At 41.0% G+C, this 22,212-nt stretch overlaps 2 protein-coding genes across 2 annotated transcripts; both read right to left on the minus strand.

Annotated features, from left to right (window-relative positions):
- Window positions 1-5,379: 5,379 nt before the first annotated feature.
- Window positions 5,380-13,271, minus strand: LOC113219211 (protein sister of odd and bowel-like). The gene is made up of 6 exons (XM_026444798.1): window positions 13,154-13,271; window positions 12,935-13,053; window positions 9,073-9,902; window positions 6,854-7,183; window positions 6,678-6,694; window positions 5,380-5,465 (listed from the first exon to the last, which is right to left on the minus strand). Exons 1-6 carry the CDS (start codon window positions 13,269-13,271, stop codon window positions 5,380-5,382), a joined length of 1,500 nt encoding a protein of 499 aa, XP_026300583.1.
- Window positions 5,858-10,650, minus strand: LOC725003 (protein sister of odd and bowel). The gene is made up of 2 exons (XM_026444711.1): window positions 9,073-10,650; window positions 5,858-7,183 (listed from the first exon to the last, which is right to left on the minus strand). Exons 1-2 carry the CDS (start codon window positions 10,125-10,127, stop codon window positions 6,838-6,840), a joined length of 1,401 nt encoding a protein of 466 aa, XP_026300496.1. The 5' UTR covers window positions 10,128-10,650; the 3' UTR covers window positions 5,858-6,837.
- Window positions 13,272-22,212: the final 8,941 nt, after the last annotated feature.

Below are 22,212 nucleotides of genomic sequence, written 5' to 3' on the forward strand. Positions count from 1 at the left end.
TTGAATTTTAATATGTTGAATTTTTGGAATTGTAGAATTTTCAAAATGTCTCTAAAAAAAAGGAATTTAATTTCTTCTTTTAATTTAATTTAATTAATTTTTATACTTTGATTTATGGAATTGTCCCAAAGAAAAAAAGGAACCTAATTTCTTCTCTTCGATAATTTTTAATTTGAATTTTAATATATTGAATTTTTGGAATTGTGGAGTTTTAAAAATCGTCTCCATAAAAAAGAAAAGAATCTAATTTCTTCTTTTAATTCATAATTTTAATACTTTGATTTATGGAATTGTCCCAAAGAAAAAAAAGAATTTCTTCTCCATCTTCGATAATTTCTAATTCGAATCTTAATATATTGATTTTCGAAATTGTGAAATTTTTCAAAATGGCTCCATAAAAAAAAAGGAACCTAATTTCTTCTCCATTCTCCGTGGACATTTTTTAATTCATAATTTTAATACTTTGATTTATGGAATTAAAGAAAAAAAGGAACTTCGATAATTTGAATTTTAATATGTTGTTTTTTGGAATTGTGGAGTTTTCAAAATGTCTCTAGAAAAAAAAAGGAACCCTAATTTCTTCTCCATCCTCCGTGAACATTTTTGAATCCATGTACAATTTTAATAAAATTAATTTTTAAAATTTTCAAATATCCAAAAGAAAAAAATAATTTAATTTCTTCTCCATCTTCGATAATTTTTAATTCGCGTACAATTTTAAACAACATTGAATTTTCAAATATCCCAAAGAAAAAAGAAAAACCTCCTTCATCTTCTTTCATCGATATTTTTCAATTCATACACAATTTTATGTTCAAATATCCCAAAGAAATTACTCAAAATTGTTCAAAAAAAAAAAAAAGAAAGAAACCTAAAAACTTAAAAACGTAACTTAAGACAAATAAAATAAAGTACGAGAAGAGAAATTCAATGAGATATACAGCAATTGATCCAAAACGAAAAAGACGTAAAAAAAAAGAAAGAAAGGAAAACTAGGGACAAAACTTCTTATGAATGAAGGAAAAGCGGTATAAGGTGGAGTGGGAGGGTAGGCTCGTAGGATACGTGGGCGAGTGTGTGAGGCTGTGTCACCGCCGGTTGCCCAGGGCGTCCCATCGTCCGTCATCCTGTCCGCCCGTCCGTATTTCGTGGCTTGGCGTACCGGCGAACGAGCGCACGCACACGCGTGAACGCGTTCCGCCAATCACGAGCGGACGCTGGCCGAGCCGCGCGATTTTTGCCCATTCAAACTGTCACATTCTTAGGGCAAGGGCGTATTGTAATTTACACCTCCTCGTCCTCTCCTCTCGATCCCCGCCAAATCACTCACCCATTACTCGATCCCATTTTGATCGTTAAATCGAACGAGAAAATGTAGATTCATCTTTCTCATATTGAAAAAAACATGTTCAACACATCCAGAAACGTGGAATCTAAACAGAACAAAGAAATATCTTGACGAATATTAAAATTTCCTTTTTTTTTTTTTTCATAAATTTTACTCAAAACGTAATTTCAATCGATCTGAGAACGATCGAGGTGTAAACGAAGGAAGGGCGTGGGGGGCTGTTGGAGCACGTGGACCCTGGTTCAACTGCTGAACGATACACGCCTGCGGAATCGCGGGTGGCCACCTTCTGCGTGTGCATCCGCCGATCGTATATCGGCAAGTACAACTTCGTTCGGCCGGCTATGGAGACGTTATACCGGGGGCCCCTTGCGCAAAAGCATGTACGGCTTGTTACTTATTTATTTATCCGTGGAATCACGCGTAAAACGAAAATTGGAAAGGGGTATAATCGTGGATTTTATGAATTCGCCCGCCCGATATTAAATATTAAATTCGTATTATGAGTAATTATTTTCATTTTCGCGTGTGTTTCTTTCTTCTTCCTTTCACGAGATTTCTTTCCTCTTCTTTTTTCAGAAAGAAGAGACGTAAGAGATTTTACATTTGATGGTTGATGGTATTCATGGATTCATTGATCCTCGAAGGAGCCATTTCTCGATCCATTCGGAGGGTTAAGGTAAAGTGAAATTAGAAATAAAGTTTTATCGAGACAATTGTTCGATAAATAAATTTATTTTTTATTTTTTTCGTTCATTAAATAAATTATCTCGAAACGATTAATCTTTCGATTAATTAGTTTTTATGAGTTGTGCACGAGGATTAATTTATGTAAAAATTTTGTTTCGTTTGAAACTTGGGGCTTAAAATAAATAATAATAATCGAAATAATTGTTCATACAATTTACAAAACGATTCTTACACGATCACGTTCTTTCGATGATAATTTTAATGAAAATAAAACGGATCCACATTTCTCTTTTCTCCTTTCTTATTGTGCGTTTCGGATTAAAAAGCTTCATATTTGATTTCGTAAGTTTTCTCCACTTAAAGCACTTATCATATAAGAGCTACGATTTTCTGTTGGCAGAAGAAAAGAGAGAGAGAGAAAAAAATAAAGAATGAAAAAGAGAGAGAAACGTTACAAAGTTATAAAAAAAGTGAAAAGAAAGGATTCGAGCTATTTGAAAAATAAAAATATCAATATCTAATGAATCAGGGATCGTTTAATGATATTATACAATGTTCAATGATTTATTAAAGGCAAACAAGTTCTAGGCAAGAAATTATAAAGATAGAGTAATTAAGACAATTGAATAACACGTAGTGTTACAACACTTTGTCATTTTTTATCTGTTGAACAACATCACAGCTTCGTTTGCGATGAAACGAAAAGAATTGTGTAGATAAAATAAAGCAGCTCGAGTGAACTTTGATGTATGATGAGCAACAACATATTCTAAGCATTGAAACATGAAAATAATTACCAGTATCGATATACGGCTATCATTCCTCGCAATCTGATATCTATCTAAAGTTCAAATCGACGTTTGAATAGAAATTACTCATGCAGGAATTCGATGTAAAGGTTTAATAAAGATTCATATGTATCGTCGATTAGCATATTAATGGATAAACAAGTTTTTTTTCTTTTTTTTTAATTATCCCGATTTTTATCCACCAATGTAGATTAAAAATTCTCGCCTTAAAAGGCGTAATTTTTGCCTCCATTTCGATACTTCGAATTCGAAAATTTATCCTTCGAAATTATGGAGGAGATTATCGATCGATCAATTTCGTATTTTAGAAAAATAGAGTTTTGAAAATATGAAATGTCAATCTTCCTCTGCATAACGTGTCCAAAGTATACGTCATAAATCTCTAAACTATGTTATTAACAAGATTGTAGAATTAGTATTTCTGATTTCAATGTATGTTAATAGCCAAGGAATCAATTATAATATATCCGATCTTTGCTTTCCAAACTCGAGTGTCCCCTCGAGCGAAAAACTATTATTAATACGTCAGAGATATTCCCCCTCTCCCCCTCCCCTCCTCTCGTGTAAATCCAAGTTGCGCGTTATTTCTTATGATTTAATAAACCGATAAATAATTATGTCAACAAAATGTTAAACGCGCGTCAATAAATCCCCTTCACGGACCTATTATTCTCTCTCACTCTCTCACAACTATGTAAATATACCGATTCGAAAAAAAAATTAATTCTGAATCACTGAATCTTGAAAGTGAAATAGACAGAAATGGAAAATTTTTATCACCAAAAACTCTCGAACGGGCGGATTTCAAGCCGCGTCGAACTTTGTAACAAAATAAGTAATAAATAAAACCAACGTCCATCCAAAAGGGGAAAGAAAGGTAGAAAAGGAGGCGAGTTGTAAACTTCGGAAAGAAGAAGGGGGAGGAGGAGGGTGAGAGGAAAAAGAACGTTTTGGTCCCCGACACGGCGCGGAAAGCGTATCGTCAGGTAGACACGTATTAAAATCGCATATTAACTCTGTCATTTCCTCATTTAAAAGCGAGGAGAGGTATAAACCGGTAGGTAGGATCCAGGAGAGAGGATCCAGGTATAAGATGAAAAGTGGAAAGAGCGGCGGAAAGGGAGAAAGAGATACGGAGAGAAAGAGGGAGAGAGAGAGAGAGAGAGAGACTGGAGGACCGAAGCGTTCCACCTCGAGCATGGTGGAAGAGACGAAGGTAAGGATGGGAGTTAAAGGGGACATAGAAGGACCACACGCACGCGCCGCCCACAGATACGCTATCACTTGGCTACAACCAACGTGATCTGCATGCGCATGTCCTCTCTTCGTCACGAACTGGAGAAAAGAAGAAAAGAAAGAAAGAAGAAAGGAGAGAAAAAGGGAGAAAAAAAGGAGGGTGGAGGAAGGAAAGAAGAAAGCGAGGGGATGAGAGGAAGGGAGAGGAGGATACCTGCCCTCCATCTTTCTCTCTCTCTCTTCCTCTCTCCTTTCTTCCTTTTTCTTTTTCTTCTTCCGTTTCACCCCCTTGGCTCACCTTCGCTGATTTAAGGGGTTGGCAGAGCGTCGATAACACGTCTGGTCAGTCCTACTCTTCCTTCGTACGGAATCTCTTCTTCTTCTTCTTCTTCTTCTTCTTCTTTGTCTTGGTCTTCTTTTTCCTTCTTCACTGTCGCCGATGGTTCTTCCACTTGGAGCTTAGCGGAACACGTAGTTCCCTGCGTATGGGTATCTTTACACGCGTGCCTCGAAGAAGAGACGATTGGGTTACTCTCCTCTTCCCGATACCGGTGTCACGATCGTTTTGCGACTGGTGGCCTGTTTGACCCGTGATCGTGATCTTCAATGATGAGCATTTCGATGCCTGTTGAATTTGTTAATTTCGAACGCGTTACGGAAATTGGTTGCGAGCTGAGATCTTGTTTACTGATTCTTTGGTACTTTCTTTTATAATAACGAATAATTCTCAAACTTGAGATGAAAATAGATAATAAATACGTCACGAACAACGACAACCCAGTTGTAAACTTCAGAAAGATATCTTTTTACGAAAAGAAATTATATCTATTATATTCTATATATTTTTCACAAACAGGATCGTCAAAATCATCGGAGAACGATACAACAATTCAAATCCATGGATATCAAATCCATCGTATCCGGATTAAAATCGAATTAATTTCACCGCTATAACTGTCAAGAAATTATGTAAATTCGTCTTACAAGACTGGGACACGAGGTTTCACTCGTTCACTTCTTTTTTTCTTTTTTTTTTCCCCCCCTTTTCTTTTCTTATTTTTGATCCGGATCGAAATTCCTCGAGTTTCCAAGTTCGAGAACGAAACTCCTAGTCGGAGCGGTCTGTTGGAAGAAGAAGTGGAAGTCGACCGGTCGTGCGAGATTCTCCTTATCGACGCGAGCTGTCCCGTGTTCGGGCCCGTTCCCGGGGCCCGAAATAGCGTATTCGGGGCCCACCTCGTGCCTTTCCAGCACCTACCTTCGAAAAAGAAACGTAACCCTAGACGTATCGCGGTGTCATGTCCCGCGCACCTGGCGGCCTCGTTCTTTGTAACACGATACACGCGTTTCTTCTTCTTGTTCTTCTTCTTCTTCTTCTTCTTCTTCGTCGACATCGTCCTCTCCGCTGCTTCTTCTTCTTCTTCTTTAACTAATACTATTATTTCTCCTTTCACTTTGTTGCTGCCTCTCTGTTTTAAGACGCTGTTTCTTCTTTCAGTGCTGCTTTTCTGTTAGAGGCATTACTGTTTCTTCTTTTAATTCATGCTATACTGTTGTTATATGTTTTTTGTTGTTATATGAAATATTGTTAAGTATTATTTTTAAAGTGAAAAGAATATTGGAAATAGTTTTACTTCTTTTATTTTTCTGGTATATTTTTTTTAGGTTAGGTTTTTATAGGAACAGATTTTTGATTATTCGAAAATTAATATTGAAAATTAATTTAATTCATTGCTAGAGGAAAGGAAGTGGTGAAAATAATTACAACGACATATTTAAAAAATAATATAATAAAAGTTTATTTTACACGTACAAACGAAACACAACATGGGCACATAGGTACACAGTGTGAAAGATAAGTCCTAACTCCGGCTACCTATACATGTAATACGTAACATAATTACAGATCTAACGAACATGAATCCATGAATAACATCTTTATATGCAGTTATAATTTTAATTATATATCTACGCATTAACAACTACGAAATACATACGCAGCTAAATACACGCTAAATATCAAGGACCCAAAGTCCACTTAACTCTTACGAATCTTCAACGTTTCATCTACATTTTACAAATTCAAACGATCACCGATACCATATAAACGTAGATTTTAAAATCCGTTGAATTTGTTTGAATATTCTTCGAAATTGAACGAATGAAAACTTTTTCAGTACAATTTTATCAAAATTTCTAAAAAATTTATTCGATACAAAGATAAATGTAAAGTATAATGTCAAGATTTTTCACAATGTCAATCCATTTTCTTTGTTCTTCTTTTCGTAACTTTGAATGTCTCATTCATGAAACATTCCTTCAAGATTTCTCAATACATTTCAAAATTAAAAGTGTGAAAAAAATAAATATCCCTAGAAGAATATCAAAAATTTTTCACGATAATTTATGAAACCAATTATAAACCTCTTTTCGCCGATCTTCTCGATATCCTATCCCGAAAATTTCTCAAAAATTCTCCAATTTATCCCTCAAAATGGATAGCAAGAATCGAACTTGGTCTCGGTGCAAAAAAAAATAAAATGTCCCTAGTACAATATTAGACTTTCCACTATCAGTCTATCGAAACCAATTACCTATTCCTTTGCCCTCCCTTCGCCGATTTCAATATGAAAACCCTTCGAAATTCCTTTAATAATCCGTCTCGAAATCGAACGAAGCGAAAAGAAGGGCTCGGTAGAATAAAATGTCCCTAGCACGGTGCCGAGACAATCTCACAGTCGATCCACGCGCCCACTAGGACGTCTCTTGCAGCACTACAGCCCCTGTACCAGGCACAGGTATCCCTGGTGGTGGAGGGGACGTCGATACACCCAAATTGTGAGTCAATGAGTGCCTCCTCAGGTCGCAATTCCTGCGGAACACCTTGCCGCAGGAGGCGCAGTGGTAAGGTTTGATGTCCGTGTGCGTGAGAAGATGGGTCTTCAGGTTGCTTCTCTGGTTGAAACTCCTTGCGCACACGGGACATTTATGGGGCGATTCCTCCATGTGCAGGATCTTGTGCACGGCCAGTGTCCTGCTCTGACAGAATCCTTTTCCACACTCGGCGCATTTGAACGGTTTTTCCTTGCTGTGGATGTACCTGCAATGGATCGATCGATTTTTCCCCTTTGAATCATTGAATCGCCCGAAAATAATTTCCTACATTTATTCGTATCTCGTTTAAAGGATAAAAAATTAAGTTTTGAATAATTTTAATTGGCGCAAATCGGTTTTTCATCAATTCAATAAGTCTTTACGTTAAGTTAACGACGATGTCGATGACAGATTTTCAGAAGTGGTCAGGAATGGTCAGTGTAATGGGATTAGAAGGATTAGAGGGATTAATGATTGTCGAAGCGACGATGCGTGGAAATTTTCGTTTGGATTTTGGAGAAGGTGTGAGGAGGTTTATCTAGGCACGTTGGGATGATTGCGTGGGATTTGAGAATTTGTGTGAGAGGTTTGTCAATGGTGTGGAAAGTGGATGTGATTTTGGTATTGTATGTTAATTAGGATTATAAATAAATTGCTATTTAGTAGAATGAAATACGAAAATCTTTGTTCGCAAATCGTGTCGGTAGCTCGAATTGTTTAGATGATTGAGATATTAGACAATTATTTACAATATAATTATTACGTTTATCTGTAATAAGTAGAGAAGAAATATTTAGACAAAAAAAATACAATTTTTCTTATAAATTTTTATACATCCATATAAATAATCGTAAGCATCGATAATCTAATGAACGCGACGAAGAAACTTATTAAAATTTATAAGAGTCTATGTATTCCGAAACTATGCTAATATTAAACGTGTTAATAAATTAAGAATTTAAAAAAAAAAAAAAAATAACAAGTCGAAATGAATAATTCAACATTTTCAATGCAAAAATATTTAAAATAAATAAAGCTATAAAAAAAATTTAAATTATACAAATTACAAAAAAAAAAAAAGAATTACATCCCAAAAATCCTGACTCTTAAACTAGACTCTGAAAAAAATTAATTCAAAATCCTCGAATTGATTAACAAATATCTGTATTTTCAATTTTTCATTCGATATAATAATAAACGAAAACATTCCTTCATCTCCTTCGTGAAAAAAAAAAGAGAGAAGAAAATAAAAATAAATCACACAAAGATTGTTCAAAAAAGAGGGAAAGAAATAGTAAAGATACGAAGAATGCCTAACAGTTGAATTAACGGTTAATCGCGGGCGTGCGCGTTGGTGATGAAAAAATACGAAGAAAACCACGATAAATCGTCGAGAAAAATTGTCCGATATTAATTAATAGAAACCGGCCGTCGTCGTAATTACACGTTCGAGCCGTATCATTTCGTCGTATTTAGACGGAACACAGAAGATCGCAATCAATTTGAGCACGGTCGTGCGCGAGAGTTGAACGGGGAAGAAAGCGTGTTTCACGAGGTGATTGGGTATATAACTATACTATCGCTCGATGCGCGCTTCCCTCCGCCAATAAGCATATATAATAGGGGCTTTATCTTCCGTGTCCTTTTCCGCGATTCGATCCACGCTCGCCTCAATTTTTTCAATATTAACGATGCTTCCCTGAATAAAGGTGAATCATCATCGTGATTCCGATCGATCCAACGATTCCTAACTGTTTATTTTGTGTACAAAATTTCTAAGATACAATTTAAAATTCTTTTAAAATTGTAAAAGAATTAATCGCGTTAAAACGGATGAAAAATCGAGTAATTGTTATATGAAATACTTAATGGAATTGGAGAAAAATTATAAAGTCTACAAAATTCTACTATTAAAGACATTAAGAATTAATTTTAAAAAAGTCGAAGCGAAAGAGATCGGAAATATCGAAAAGAATCTAATCAAACCTCGATCAAAATCCAAAAAAAAAAAAAAAAGAAGAAGAAGAAGAAAGGGCCTAGAATTTTATCCAGGATCAGAAATTCTTGGTAAAGAGAATCCATGAAACTACGAAAGCGAGTCGCATCCCGACTTACCTGTGGTCCCTCAAGTGATCCTGCCGTCGGAAGGCTTTTCCGCAAATGTCGCACGAGTACGGCCGCTCGTCGGTGTGCGTTCTCTCGTGTATCAGCAAATTATAGCTCTTGGTGAACTGGCGGCTACAGAACTTGCAGATGAACTGCTTTTTGGGCCTGGACGCCCTGCACGTCCTCGGTATCCCCGACTCGGCGGAGGTGGAGGTGGCCTGCAACGGCGACGAGGAGGACAACGAGGACGAGGACAACGAGGACGAGGAGGACGAGGAGCAAGCGGACGACGATTGCGGGGACGTGAAGGAGGAAGCTGCGATCTGGGACAGGGACGTGGAGGCTGCTGTGTGTGTCACGGAACTCGAGCCGGCGCGATTCCCATCCGATGATATCCGTCGCAACAGGGCCTCGTGATCGGTTGACGAGGACGCAGCCACGGATGTGTCTCTCAGCAACGCCTCCTGCTCCTCCAACAGGGCCAGATCTTCGTCAGGATCCCCGATAAAGTCCAGCCGTGCCTCGTCCTCGTCGTCCCCCGAGGACTGCAACAACCTCTCCGCGGCTCCCAGGTGATCGCTCTTGATCGGTGTGGTGGTAGTCAACGAGGTCTCCAACCCTGTGTTGACCGGCGAACACCTTTGATTGCCCAATCCCGTACTGGAACCAGACGACTGGCCGACACTCGACGCCGTGCTACTCGCGTGGAGGCGATGAAGGGTCAAGTAAGTCTCCAACGCTTGGAGATTCAAGGCGGCGGCAGCGGCATGTCCAGGTGGTAGCAGAGCGACTCTCTGAAGGGCGGCAAGAAGGGCGCCTTGGAGTCCAAGAGCGACGCTCTGCAACGTGAAATTGGGCAGTCCAGCCTCTGTCACACTCGCGACGTCTCTGAGCTCGGCGGACGTGGAGGAGGAGGAGGAGGAGGAGGAGGAAGAGGAGGAGGAGGCAGAGGAGGAAGAGGAGGAGGAGGAGGAGGAGGAAGAAGAGGAGGACGGGACCATTACGATTCCCCGGTCCTGCTCCTGGTTCTGTTGTTGTTGTTGCTGTTGTTGCTGCTGTTGCATCCTCCCCCGTCGCTAGATTCGGTCAGGCTGAGGGGCTGCCGATTTGTTGCCGGCAGCATTGGCGAGGTCCGGTGATCCGTCGGTTGGTTTTCTGGTTGTCGAGGAGATTTTCGGTTGATTGTCACTGGTCGATCGAAGGGGCCCGCTGGTTGATCAGGGCCCTCATGCTCGGCGATTTCGCGGATCGATTTCGCGAGCTATCGTGGAGGGATGCTCGCGGCAGGGTGGACGAACGTGGTGACGGGAAAGAGAGGAGACGCGCGCGATGCTGGCGGTGCGAAGGCGCCTCGACGACTGCTCCTGCCTCTCGCTGCTGGGCACTGCTCGTGGAGACACCTGGTGGCAGGTATCCGAGGCGAGTTGGGACCGTCCGCGAGGAACGGGCCCCGGATTCTGGAGAGAGAGCCACACAGCTGGCCACGCAATTGCTCGCCGTTTCGGCGTAAACGGCGTCGTTCGTAATCTCGCGTGCACGCGTCACTGCGCGCGCGCGCGCCACCCGCCCGGCAATGAGGGGACATCAGCCCTCGGCCGTCCTTACGAGATGATTCCGACGCGCTACTTGAGATTTACGTGGGGAGATGGAAAGATAATCGAGGAATGTGGCTCCGATTCCGAGTTGTATATATTTGATAATTCCAATGGATTTCAGGAGGAGACGAGTTGATCGAGGATAGATTTCTAACCTTTTAAAATTATTTATTTTTACTCGCTGACGACAACATGTTTGAAAATTTTTGTAAACAATGTAGAGAATCTTGGTGATTCTGAACATGATGATGCTGGACGAGGCAATTTGTGGGGAAATTTTGCTACGTTTCGTAGAAACATATTGTTGCCACCCTTCGTTCTTTCGACGTAACCGGACAGATTTGGTCGAGCAGTCGCGAAACGTTTCATTCAATTTGTACGTCGCAACAGAGCTCGAAGGTTAAATTAATTTCTGTCTAGGAACGTATCGGTAAATCTCCGCGCTTCTGTGTCCGCGGCTATCATTAAAACGTCGCGAATTAAGAATTATGAGGTACTTACGTAACATACCGTGAGCCGTGAAAGTAATGAACAGCAAATTCTGTCATGGCGAGTGTCACCAGCCACGATACGTACACGTCGGGCAATAAACAATGTAAATACGACGTTGCTTGTTCGTACTCGAGCTATTCGCGCGTTTAACAATCCGAACACGCGGATACAGTGTCATTACGTTGATGGAAATGCTCCCAGGTCGAGATGCTAAACGATGTCTCAGGATGAAATTAATTGTTTAGTTGCTTGTAAAATGTTCGAAATGATGCGAGTTATTAGTTTGTTTTGATGAATTTTTAACTTCTTATTGCGGATGTTTATGCGTTTATTAAGTATAATTTGAAGTTGGAAAAAATTGAATGTAATTAACTATTTGTATAATAAATCTCTTTTATTATTAAATTATCTTATTCAGTTTAGAAATGAGCAAACATCGTTCGTATATATATATATATATATATATGTCGAAACGATTATTAAATTATATTGTTATCGATATCCAAATGATTGAAAAATGTTGGGGCGCTTGTACTTGCACCTTGTGGAGACTTTTGATGGAAATAAAATACTCGAAAGACATAAAAAGTTCAATAAGGATGCGTGTACCGTTAACTTGATTTATCGTTCTGTAGATCACTATGATGCGATGAGTTGCAAACTTGCGCACACGATTTTATATACCGATGAAACCAATCTTCGTTTAACGTAACAAGCAAATTTTAACTATCTACCATATCTTCTTCGGCTTTATTACACACCGAGTCGTGTGAACGTTTCTTATAGGCATGCCAATTCCACACTCTATCGCTTTACCAGTCGATCATAATCAGTTTCTCAGAACCGAGCAAAATTTTAAACATTATCTCCCCAAGATAGAATCCCATACGATTAATAAATCGAGACACATCTCCGTTTAAACACAAATTATCACATCTTACTTGCACACCCTACGATCTTCCATTTCTATATTCCTTCCTATAATCGTGACAATTCCTGATCGAATTCTCTCGATACTTCGACTCCTTTACGATCCTTCACGAAGAAGAAGACATTTTCCACCCCCCACCCCCTGGAAAAAGAAAAGAATCGTGGAGGGGAGGGGCGGCGTGCCTCGTCTCGGCCGCAAAACAGGCAACAATTTACGATGGCAATTAATGCGCGCGGGTAAACCGTGTATAAACCGTCTGTAGTTAGCCGGCTGTTTGAAGGAGGAAGAAGGACGACGGAGAGAAAGAGGAGTTGGCGAGGAAAACGCGCGCCAACTCCTCTCGATAGAGAGGAGCAGCTCGAGAGGCGAAGACCAACGGGCGACCAACCTTTAGAAGAATACTTGCATACTTACTTACACTGAAGCGAGGGGGAGGAAGGAACAAGCGCGAAAGGAGGCATGCGGAGGACGAGTGGAAGAAAGTGGAGGGAAAGGGATCAGAGGGAGAAAAGACAGAGAGAGGTCGAGGAAAGAGGCGAGCGGGCCCGGCTGGGAGGGAGGGAGGGGGGGGGAGAGAGGAGGTGAGGCGAACCGAGGCAGACTAAATAATATTATAGGTGGTGTTCTCACGGTCCCGGGACGCCCGCGGGCCAACTCGTCACCCCCTCCGCCCCCCCTCCACCGCTCCACGCGGCCCACCTCGGGCCCCAGCCTCCCCACTCCCCCGCGCCTGAGTTTCGCCCACGCTGCGGCCCCACGAGAAGTCGTTGGGCACCGTGGGTGGGAGAAAGAGGAGCCGAGCCGAGCCGGGGAACGAGTATGGACGACAACGGACGAAGGGTCAGGGTTCAGCCTCGCGCTCGCTGACCGTCACCGTGCACGCTTTTCTTTCTCTTTTCACTCCTCTCTCTCTCTCTCTGTCTTTCTCTGTTTCTCTCTCTTTCTCTTCTCGTCCGTGCCTCCGCCCCAACCCTACTTCCAATCTCGAAGGCCCCGTTCTTCTTCTTCTTCTTTCTCTTCTCTTCCGTTCGAGTTCTTCTTCTTCTTCTATCGTCTTTCTTCATTTCCTTGCTCGTTCTTATTTTCTCTTCTTGAGCTTTGTGAGTCTTCGCTGTTTGGTCTTTTTTATCTCCTCCTATGAGTACGATTTTTTTTTTAATTGTTTTAAGTTTCAAGAGATTCATTTCCATTCTTAAATTCTTATTTGCAATTCATTAGTGCGTGTATATACATATGTATGTTTTTGAAATTTTCATTTTCGTTAACGGGAGGTTAATTAAGCTGCTCTCCCCACGGAGATGAAGAATCAAGCGACCCACACCGAGTGATTGAAACAAGATTCTCGGTTTACTCGCGGATCAGATGGATGGGGGTGCGCGAATGTGAGCGTTTATAACTTGTTCTGAAATGGAACTGTGCTTTTTGTCGTAAAAGAGGTTTCCTCTTTTTGTAATTTTGTTTGGATTGGATGATTGGTTTCTTCATTTGTTGCTTTCGTGAAGTGAATATAACATTTGTGAATAGAAAAGATGGATGAAAAATCCAAAAATTTTTATTCTATCTATTTGTACAATTACTTACAAAGTTTATTATGCTTAAGGTAAGTATTATTGTGATAAATTGAAAATGAAGCGTTAAAGATACGATGAATGTTTTCGAGATTCAACTGCACGCACGATTTAATATATTTTTCTTCCTTTTTTTTTTCTTTTGACACACATCCTTTGATAAAGCGACAATACAACATTGAGTCCTCATGCTTACAACCGGAATTCCATTACGTCAGCTTTAGTGGAATTCCATTCTGACGATTTCGAGACTCGACCTCGCGACAACTATATTTGGTTTGATAGAGACTTTCTCGTTTTACTTTATTCCAATTGTCAAGATGTCTCTTTTTCCAGGTTTTCTACGAACCTTAATATTGCGAATAACCGGTTCAAAGTTTTTCATAATCTTTTCATGTAACAATGTCAAATGATTCTATTGAAAGTCCATTAATTATTACTGTCCATTTAATTCAAATCAAATCTCGTCACAATAATATCTGGCTTGAAACAAACGATCGTTGCCGGCTACTCAATAAATCTTCTTTACAGCGCCTCAAATTAGCATACACCCGCTAGTTAATCTATGCTTGGCTACGAAATGTGTATGTATTAGACATTTTATTACATATTTTCACTTGGCCAAACGATATTTAAAAAGCAAAGGCAAAAAGAAGCAATAGAAACGAAATCAATCTATAGCTGAGCCACTGATTCCACAAAAAGTACACGCTGATCATCGTACACGCTAAGATAAAAAAAAAAAAGAGGAACGATTACAAATTAATCCGTTCGACCGGTTTCATTTATCATTCTTCATCCTCGTTCACCGTGTTTACACGTGCTCCGGGCCGCGGATGAGGTTAATTCGACAATGTTAGAAAGAAAGAGGTCCATCGAGCGTCTTGGAACGGATCTCCCGCCATTGCAAGTGAGAATCGCAGAGAACCATGCCGATACAACATGTATCAAAATCCCTTGAGACGATCCCCATCGACTATCTTTCATTAACAACACCTGCATCTGGTAAATAACATCAAATACAAATGCTCACATTGTTTTCTCGAACTGCAAAAGATTGCACACAATTGTTGCACTTTATATCGTAAGAGTTGATCAGAATTTTATGCCAATTTTGTGACAAATGGAGCGATTATGATTGGCAAAGATTAAAAGCTAATCATTCTTCTTAATTTAATGTGAAATAAGTCGATTTTATGTACATAAAATGATATGTAATGTCGTATATATACAAGTCGAGCATATAATCATTGACAATGACGTTAAATAAGAGTTAAGAGTTTAGGAAAGTATTTGGAAGACTTTTTTTAAGAGGGTGCAAAGGATTGTATCTCGGGATACGATTGGACAACGACACCCCTCAGCAGCCACATTGACGCGCGCGCGTGCTCGTTGAACCACGAGAGCATTCGAGAGCTCCTTCAATTTGCTCTTGTTTCCTGAATGCGGTGAAGCGCAGAGGGAGGTCGCGGCTTCCCGCCGCGTAGATAATTAGATCGCTACCAACCACCACCTCCACTTTCACGCATCTTCACCTCCGCGGTCGCGTACCGCTCGCCGTTTCTTCTTTCTTTCCGTTCGTGTACCGAAGCTTGTTCCCTCCGTCCCGTCGGCTCCTTTTCTTCCGTCAGCTCGCCAGCAGCGAGCCGGCGTGCGAGCGAAACGCTCCCTTCGCGGCGTGATGCCGATAGATGCGAGCGATGCGAAAGTACCATCGACCCAACACCATTGTAACCGATTTCCGTTGCGATAGAATTCTCGTTCTTCGATGATGAAAGTCTTTCTTGCCTTCTTAAATTCCATATCAACAACCAACATTGCGAAATACTTGTTGAAAAGAACATTTAACTTCAACCTTTGTCAAAAACAAGTAACAAATTCGAGTCAATATCTGATATCAAAGTACCTAACTTAACCTAACCTAACCTAACATTTTGAGATACGTAAAAAAATAATAAACCTCGGACAGATCCTTAAAAAGTCAAGCCATCATCGTCCACCATCCTCTCACGACATCTATTTCAAAGTACCTAATCTAACCTAACCTAACCTAATTTTGAGATACGTAAAAAATGATAAACCTCGACAGATCCTTAAAAAGTCCACCATCCTCTCACGACATCTATTCCAAAGTACCTAACCTAACCTAACCTAACCTAACATTTTGAGATACGTAAAAAAATGATAAACCTCGACAGATCCTTAAAAAGTCAAGCCATCATCGTCCACCATCCTCGCACGACATCTATTTCAAAGTACCTAACATAATCTAACCTAACCTAACCTATCATTTTGAGATACGTAAAAAATGATAAACCTCGACAGATCCTTAAAAAGTCCACCATCCTTTCACGACATTTATTTCAAAGTACCTAACCTAACCTAACCTAACCTAACATTTTGAGATACGTAAAAAAATGATAAACCTCGGACAGGTCCTTAAAAAGTCAAGCCATCATCGTCCACCATCCTCTCATGACATCTATTTCAAAGTACCTAACCTAACCTAACTTAACCTAACATTTTGAGATACGTAAAAAATGATAAACCTCGACAGATCCTTAAAAAGTCCACCATCCTCTCACGACGTCTATTTCAAAGTACCTAATCTAACCTAACCTAACCTAATATTTTGAGATACGTAAAAAAATGATAAACCTCGACAGATCCTTAAAAAGTTCACCATTCTCTCACGACATCTATTTTAAAGTACCTAACCTAATCTAACCTAACCTAACATTTTGAGATACGTAAAAAAATGATAAACCTCGACAGATCCTTAAAAAGTCCACCATCCTCTCACGACATCTATTTCAAAGTACCTAACCTAACCTAACCTAACCTAACATTTTGAGATACGTAAAAAAATGATAAACCTTGGACAGGTCCTTAAAAAGTCAAGCCATCATCATCCACTATCCTCGCACGACATCTATTTCCTTCGCTCCCAATGGTTCACCCGTCCTCGAGAGCCAGAAAGAAGATGGTCCACGCTTAAAGACAAAATTCAGGCCAGTCTAGTATCCCGGAACCAACGAGATTGATTCGTCCAATTACGTTAAACAATCCGAGTATCCCTTCCAATAATCCCTGAATGTAAATTTCAGGCCGCGAAATCGTTATACGAACGAGGCAACGGATTTATCGTGTTCACGACACTGAATCATTAGTCCCGGGCCCATCTGATTAATGACGCGGCCACGCCCCTTCGTGGGGGCAGCACTTGATAAGATTAATGCGTAACCGGTCGCGCGCATCCTCCGTGGTACCTCCGCGCACGCGCGTGTGTCACCGAGCGGCCTTTTGTAAATCTATTACCGCGGCCGAGTGGTAAAGCGACGCGCCGATTAAACCCGCGCTCCTTACCGATGTTATTCCATTTTTTAAATTAATGTCGCCGGCTTGTCGTCGGCTCAGTCCTCCATGATTTATACCTACCTGGATCGCGGTACGATCTTTGAATCCTCTTTTTTTTTTTTTGTAAAGAGACGGGGGTGTGAAAAATCGGTAGATCAACCGATTGAACTTTTGCAACAATTGGAATTGATTTTTAAAATTGTGAAATAGGGAAAAGTGAAGTTCGTTTCGTTTGAATGAGAAAGGTCTTATCTAATTATTTTATCATTGTTATATGATTTTTTGTTACAAATTTCGGATGAATCGGATCGGCGTATCGTACCTGTTTCAATTTATTCAAGTCCAGTTTTCAAAAAATTGCCGCGTCAATATTTTAAGCATCGAACTGTATTGCATGGTGGCATGAGGAAAAATTATGATTCAACTTTAAAGAATTACGCAGACAGTCTTTGCGGTCTTTAAAATAATTTATGGGGCAATCTCGTCCCTGCAATCGCGAAGTACTCGCAAGTATCACCTTCAACTCGAAACTTTATTACCGTTGCAAAACTAACTCGTGCCCGGGGAGTTAGTATACGCTTACTTTTCATTTAAGACAGAATATTAGTGCAACATAGTCTCGAGAAATGATTTAAGGAGTATACGTATGCACCTCTGTATATTCATCTTCCCCTCCCGTGAATATTTGAACATTAACTGCTTCGAATAGCTAGTTGACCAATCATCTCTTCATTGCGTATTATTCCTTCTGCTAATACCGGTTATTTTCTACCATTATTATCTCCCATTATAGTTATTTTTTCCCTTTTTCTCGTTTTTTCTTTTTTTTTTTCTTTTTCCATTATTCAAGAGCTCGACTATGCCTATAAGAGGAAATTAGTCGTTTCCGCTTAATGCATCTCTCTTTTCGATACTAATACCCGATAATTATTAATTTATTTCACGTTTCCTGCCGTGAAGAAATGTTCATTCGAACAATCTTTCTACGTCCAAATATCCAACTGTGTACAACCCAACCGATAAGTGAATGAGAAACATCCCCGACATTACCGACCAAAACTCGCCCAACCTCACTAAACACCCAATGAATAATCTCCAAACGGAAGACACCTCGGCGACACGTATCATCAACACGTCATCTCTCCGAACATTTCTCCAACCGCAACACCCCATGTATATCCGTGTTCAATCTCGCTAGCTAATCGAGGCAAAAATCTCCAACCCGAGAAATATCTCCCGGGTTATACGGATCGTAACGCGGCCCTCCTCACGATAACACAAAACACCAGGCTTGGGAGCCTGGAACAACAGGCTGGGGCAGCCATAATAAAAGAGTACCAATCGTGATCCCGGGTGGCGGTCACCCGTGTTCCTCGGGACGGGGGAGGAGGGAGGGGGGATGACACGGCCCCTACTGTTTCCCAGGCGACTGGATAAAGTGCTCCCTGTCGCGTACAATGCTGCCTCAAAACCGGGCCAATGAAACAAATGTGATACTTTCAGCACTGCCGCCTTGCTTTCCAGCCACTTGTGTCCCCCTCCCCCTCCCCCTCCCCCTCCCCCCTTCCCCCGGCCAATAAATAACGCGCGACTCCACCCCTCTCCTACGGCCCCGTTCGTTCCTACGTCTACGAAAGAGGGGAGGGAGTGGAAGGGGGGAGGGGCCTTAAGGTGGCTGCCTAGAAGCGTCCCTATCCGGAACCGCTTGTTAAATAAAAGAGAAAGAAAGTAGTAGGGGGAGGGAGGGAAAGGACGGACGAAAAATCCTTGGTGGATGGCCACGTATCACCAGGAGGCAAAGCGTGATTCCATTAGTCAGGACCTCACCACCGAGGATCACGGGTTTAAAGCACCGTTTACACGCCTCGACTACTTGCCCCGACTACAGATCCCCAGTGACGGATCTCTTTTCTGGCCTGTGAAATCGTGAATCGAAGGAGTTTTCAGAGTCGAGATTGGTGAGGCGAAATTTGGGGATGGAAGGGAGCGATTCGTTGTTTTAGGGGACAACTACTTGACTCTGTTTTATCGGTAAAGATTTGCACGAAGATTTGAGGAATGAGAAGAAAGGAGAAAGGATCTTAAATTTTTTTTCCTTTTCTCAGATGCCAGAAGAGCGAGCCAGCTCGATCAGACAAGGGAAGAGGGAAGAATTCGGAACAAATTAAAAAGTTGTATCTTTGCAAAAAGCTGGAAGCTTATCGATCCCTCTCGAGAAAATTTCCGCTTGCTCCCGGATCATAATTCAACCAGATTCTCATCTCTTCGTGGACGAATAGAGTTCCCAACTGGGAGGAAAAGAGTGGGAGGACAAATGATTTATCGCAGGCAAATGATCGTAACATGATTGCAACAACTATGTGGATAATGGAAACGCACCCGAATTTTCAGCTCGTTATCATTTTGCGATATCATCGACGCGATGCGCGCACGTTTGACACGCGTGAGAGCGAGGAAGCCGTTGGTGGAAGGATGCATCGACAGGCGTTGACCGCATGCGGTGTAAACTCGCCTTCAGGGGACCTGGAGTTACCCTCGAAACCCCTGGCAGGGGGTCCGTACACCGGCTTCTTCTCCTTCCTCTTTTTTAAAAGTAAGGATGCCTGTCACCGATAGTGATTTGTTGAGTGTATTTGCATTTTAGATTTAGGCTGCCGCGCCTGCTGCTCACCCTCGCCCGATTCCTCTCCTCCTCCTTTCTCTCGTCTATCTTCCTTTCAAGCGTCGTTCAGATTAGTCGAGTTGCCTGGATTCTGAGCCTATGCTCAACCCTTTTTTTTCTCTTTTTTTTTTTTCTTACCGGTGTGAAATTTGTTCGCTCGATTTGAAATTCTTTTTTTTACTTTTTACGAAACGCATAGTTTTAGTTAATTATAAATTGTATTTTACTTATAATAAAAGGACGTAAAGTGATCGAGCAAATTGTTTCTCTTCATTTCGCATTTTTAGATACGATTCAATATGATCGATTTTACTCGATCATTCGATTCCTTCGTTCTTTTTCGTTTCTGATAAAAAGGAGTCAAGAGATGTTATGCAACACGAGGGTGGAACAGCAAAGGGAGCAACAAAGAGGAGGAAGGTTCCTAGGTTCTGGAATGGCATTAGTCATAAAGCATCCCTCGATGGCCAGCTGTGGAGACTTGTTTATGCACGTTTAAAGAATGATTAGGCGACGGACTCTCGGCAGGGGGTGGCCTCCACTTTCTCGTGTCCTTTCGCTTTTACTCGTGATTTCGGTTTATCCCTCGTTCGCAATCTGCCGCCTCGATCGCAGCGTGAAAATGACCGTATGCTTTTTCATGATTCGAAGAATCTCTTTCTTTCTACTTGACGGGGGAAAGGAATCAAAAATGATCCCAGAATCTTTTTTTGATGAAACCGAAAAGGATTGATAATTGGAAAATTGGTTTCTTTTCGCAGACGAAAAGAGGAAAGGGATGGACAGGGATGGAAGAGTAGTTTTGGAACGAATAACTTAAAATTACGATTTTTTATTCCAATTAAATTAACTTAAGTTGTAGGTAGATTATCTGGTTCCGAGGATCAAAGGATGTTCGACGCTTAAATTACATTATAAACGAAAAATCGTTTTCAGAATTTCAAGTATTATTATTCCAATTAGCACTGTCACAAAAGATAATGCGCGACATTTAACAGGTTTCGAGCGAGGGAAGCAAACACGTTGATTCGAAAGATGATATGAAAACGCACGTTGGAACGTTGACACGTCCATAAAAACGAAGTAAAAACATCGTCGAAGGCCCTGGTAATCCATTGACACTCCCTTACCTCGGTTGCCCGAAACGGTGCATAATCGCGTAATCCTGAGTCGGTAAACTTCACCGACCCAACAAAGATCTCTCCCTCTCCCTTTAACTTTATGTAGTACAGTATTTGACCGCCGGGGGGATCCAGTTAGCAGCGCCTTTTACTACGTAACCTGCCGTTATTATTATTATTAATTTTAGGCTTTTTGCGGCAGCAGCCGGTAGTTACTCGTCGGTTTACTGCTGTGAGAAAACTTGGTGAGCTGAAAATTGGCCCAGTGATGTATCAACTCAACTTAACACCCTTCTGTATAAATTGTTTTTTCTACCTTTATTATCTTACTTTCTTTACGCACCGTGTGAAACTACGTCGAGTTGTTTTATCGAAACTCTTACAAATTCTTTCAATTTTTGCAATTTTCCTTTACAAGTTATCGATCCATCGATCGATTAAATCTATTCTTACGGTAATAAAATTAATTAATTATCGTCTTTTCTCGTCCATAATTCAATTCAAATAACACGCGTGCTTCGATGGACTCAAATAATCGTACAAAGATGTCCAACTCGCGCATGATTAACATTTTCCGGAAAATGCTATCAGAAAAATGGCATACGATGATCGGTCCGGATAGGAAGGATGGGGGGGAGGGGATCGAAGGAGGCGGTTCTCGGGAGAAGAAAGAACGGGAGAAGAATCGAGGATGGGGGACGAAGAAAAAGAGTTCGATTCGTCGTGCATTCCGTCGGCGTATCCTTTGAATGACAGATCGATAATTGATCATTATTATCGTATGACTGGGCCCTATTGTCGAGGTATTTCTGCGTCCACTCCTCCCCCCATCTCCTTTTCGGCCCTTTACCGTGGACCCTTTCGGAGACTTCCAGCGCCGCACCCTGCTTGGGGTACCGCCTGCGGGGGTCACAGGTCACTCGTGTTACTTGAACACCCGCCGCGAGTGTCGCGCATTCCAGCCTAAAAATCGTACTCGCCTATGCGATACGTCCCGAATCTGGCCTATTATTCTTGCATAAAACAAAATGGTAACAACGAAACTTTATTTTTATTACCTCGTGATTAAATAACGAGATAAATCGTAATAAATTATTACAAATTTTTTTATTAATCAAGATTCTCTTTTAAAACGTATTAAAACAATTTTATAGGCAAAAATCGAACAGATGCAGATAATCTTTCTTCGCGTAACTTTGCTTTAAACGTTCATCAAACGTTACTAATTTCGATAGCAAACCAATTTATCATATCGAACCACTATGCTCCGCAATCGGGACAACGCTCGTCTCGATTTTACTCGTCCACGAGTAAAAATTTTGGTCGTAAAAGGTTCACGTGACATTTCGGAATGAATATGGCCGCGTGCAAGGGGAGGGAGGGGGGGAGGCAAGAGGAACGTCGAGCGTGCGAGCCTCCGTAC

This window comes from Apis mellifera, linkage group LG13 (assembly GCF_003254395.2).
Source record: "Apis mellifera strain DH4 linkage group LG13, Amel_HAv3.1, whole genome shotgun sequence".
NCBI classification, from domain to species: Eukaryota; Metazoa; Arthropoda; class Insecta; order Hymenoptera; family Apidae; genus Apis; species Apis mellifera.

What these genes read in the sequence shown, in the direction of transcription:
- LOC725003 (XM_026444711.1), bottom strand. Translation starts at nt 10,127, where the DNA reads ATGCAACAGCAGCAACAACAGCAACAACAACAACAGAACCAGGAGCAG. An exon ending in GATCACTTGAGGGACCACAG is followed by an intron (nt 7,184 to 9,072) that starts GTAAGTCGGGAT and finishes GATCCATTGCAG; the next exon opens with GTACATCCACAGCAAGGAAA.
- LOC113219211 (XM_026444798.1), bottom strand. Translation starts at nt 13,271, where the DNA reads ATGGAAATGAATCTCTTGAAACTTAAAACAATTAAAAAAAAAATCGTA. An exon ending in TGACGGTCAGCGAGCGCGAG is followed by an intron (nt 9,903 to 12,934) that starts GCTGAACCCTGA and finishes TTCACGTTGCAG; the next exon opens with AGCGTCGCTCTTGGACTCCA. An exon ending in GATCACTTGAGGGACCACAG is followed by an intron (nt 7,184 to 9,072) that starts GTAAGTCGGGAT and finishes GATCCATTGCAG; the next exon opens with GTACATCCACAGCAAGGAAA.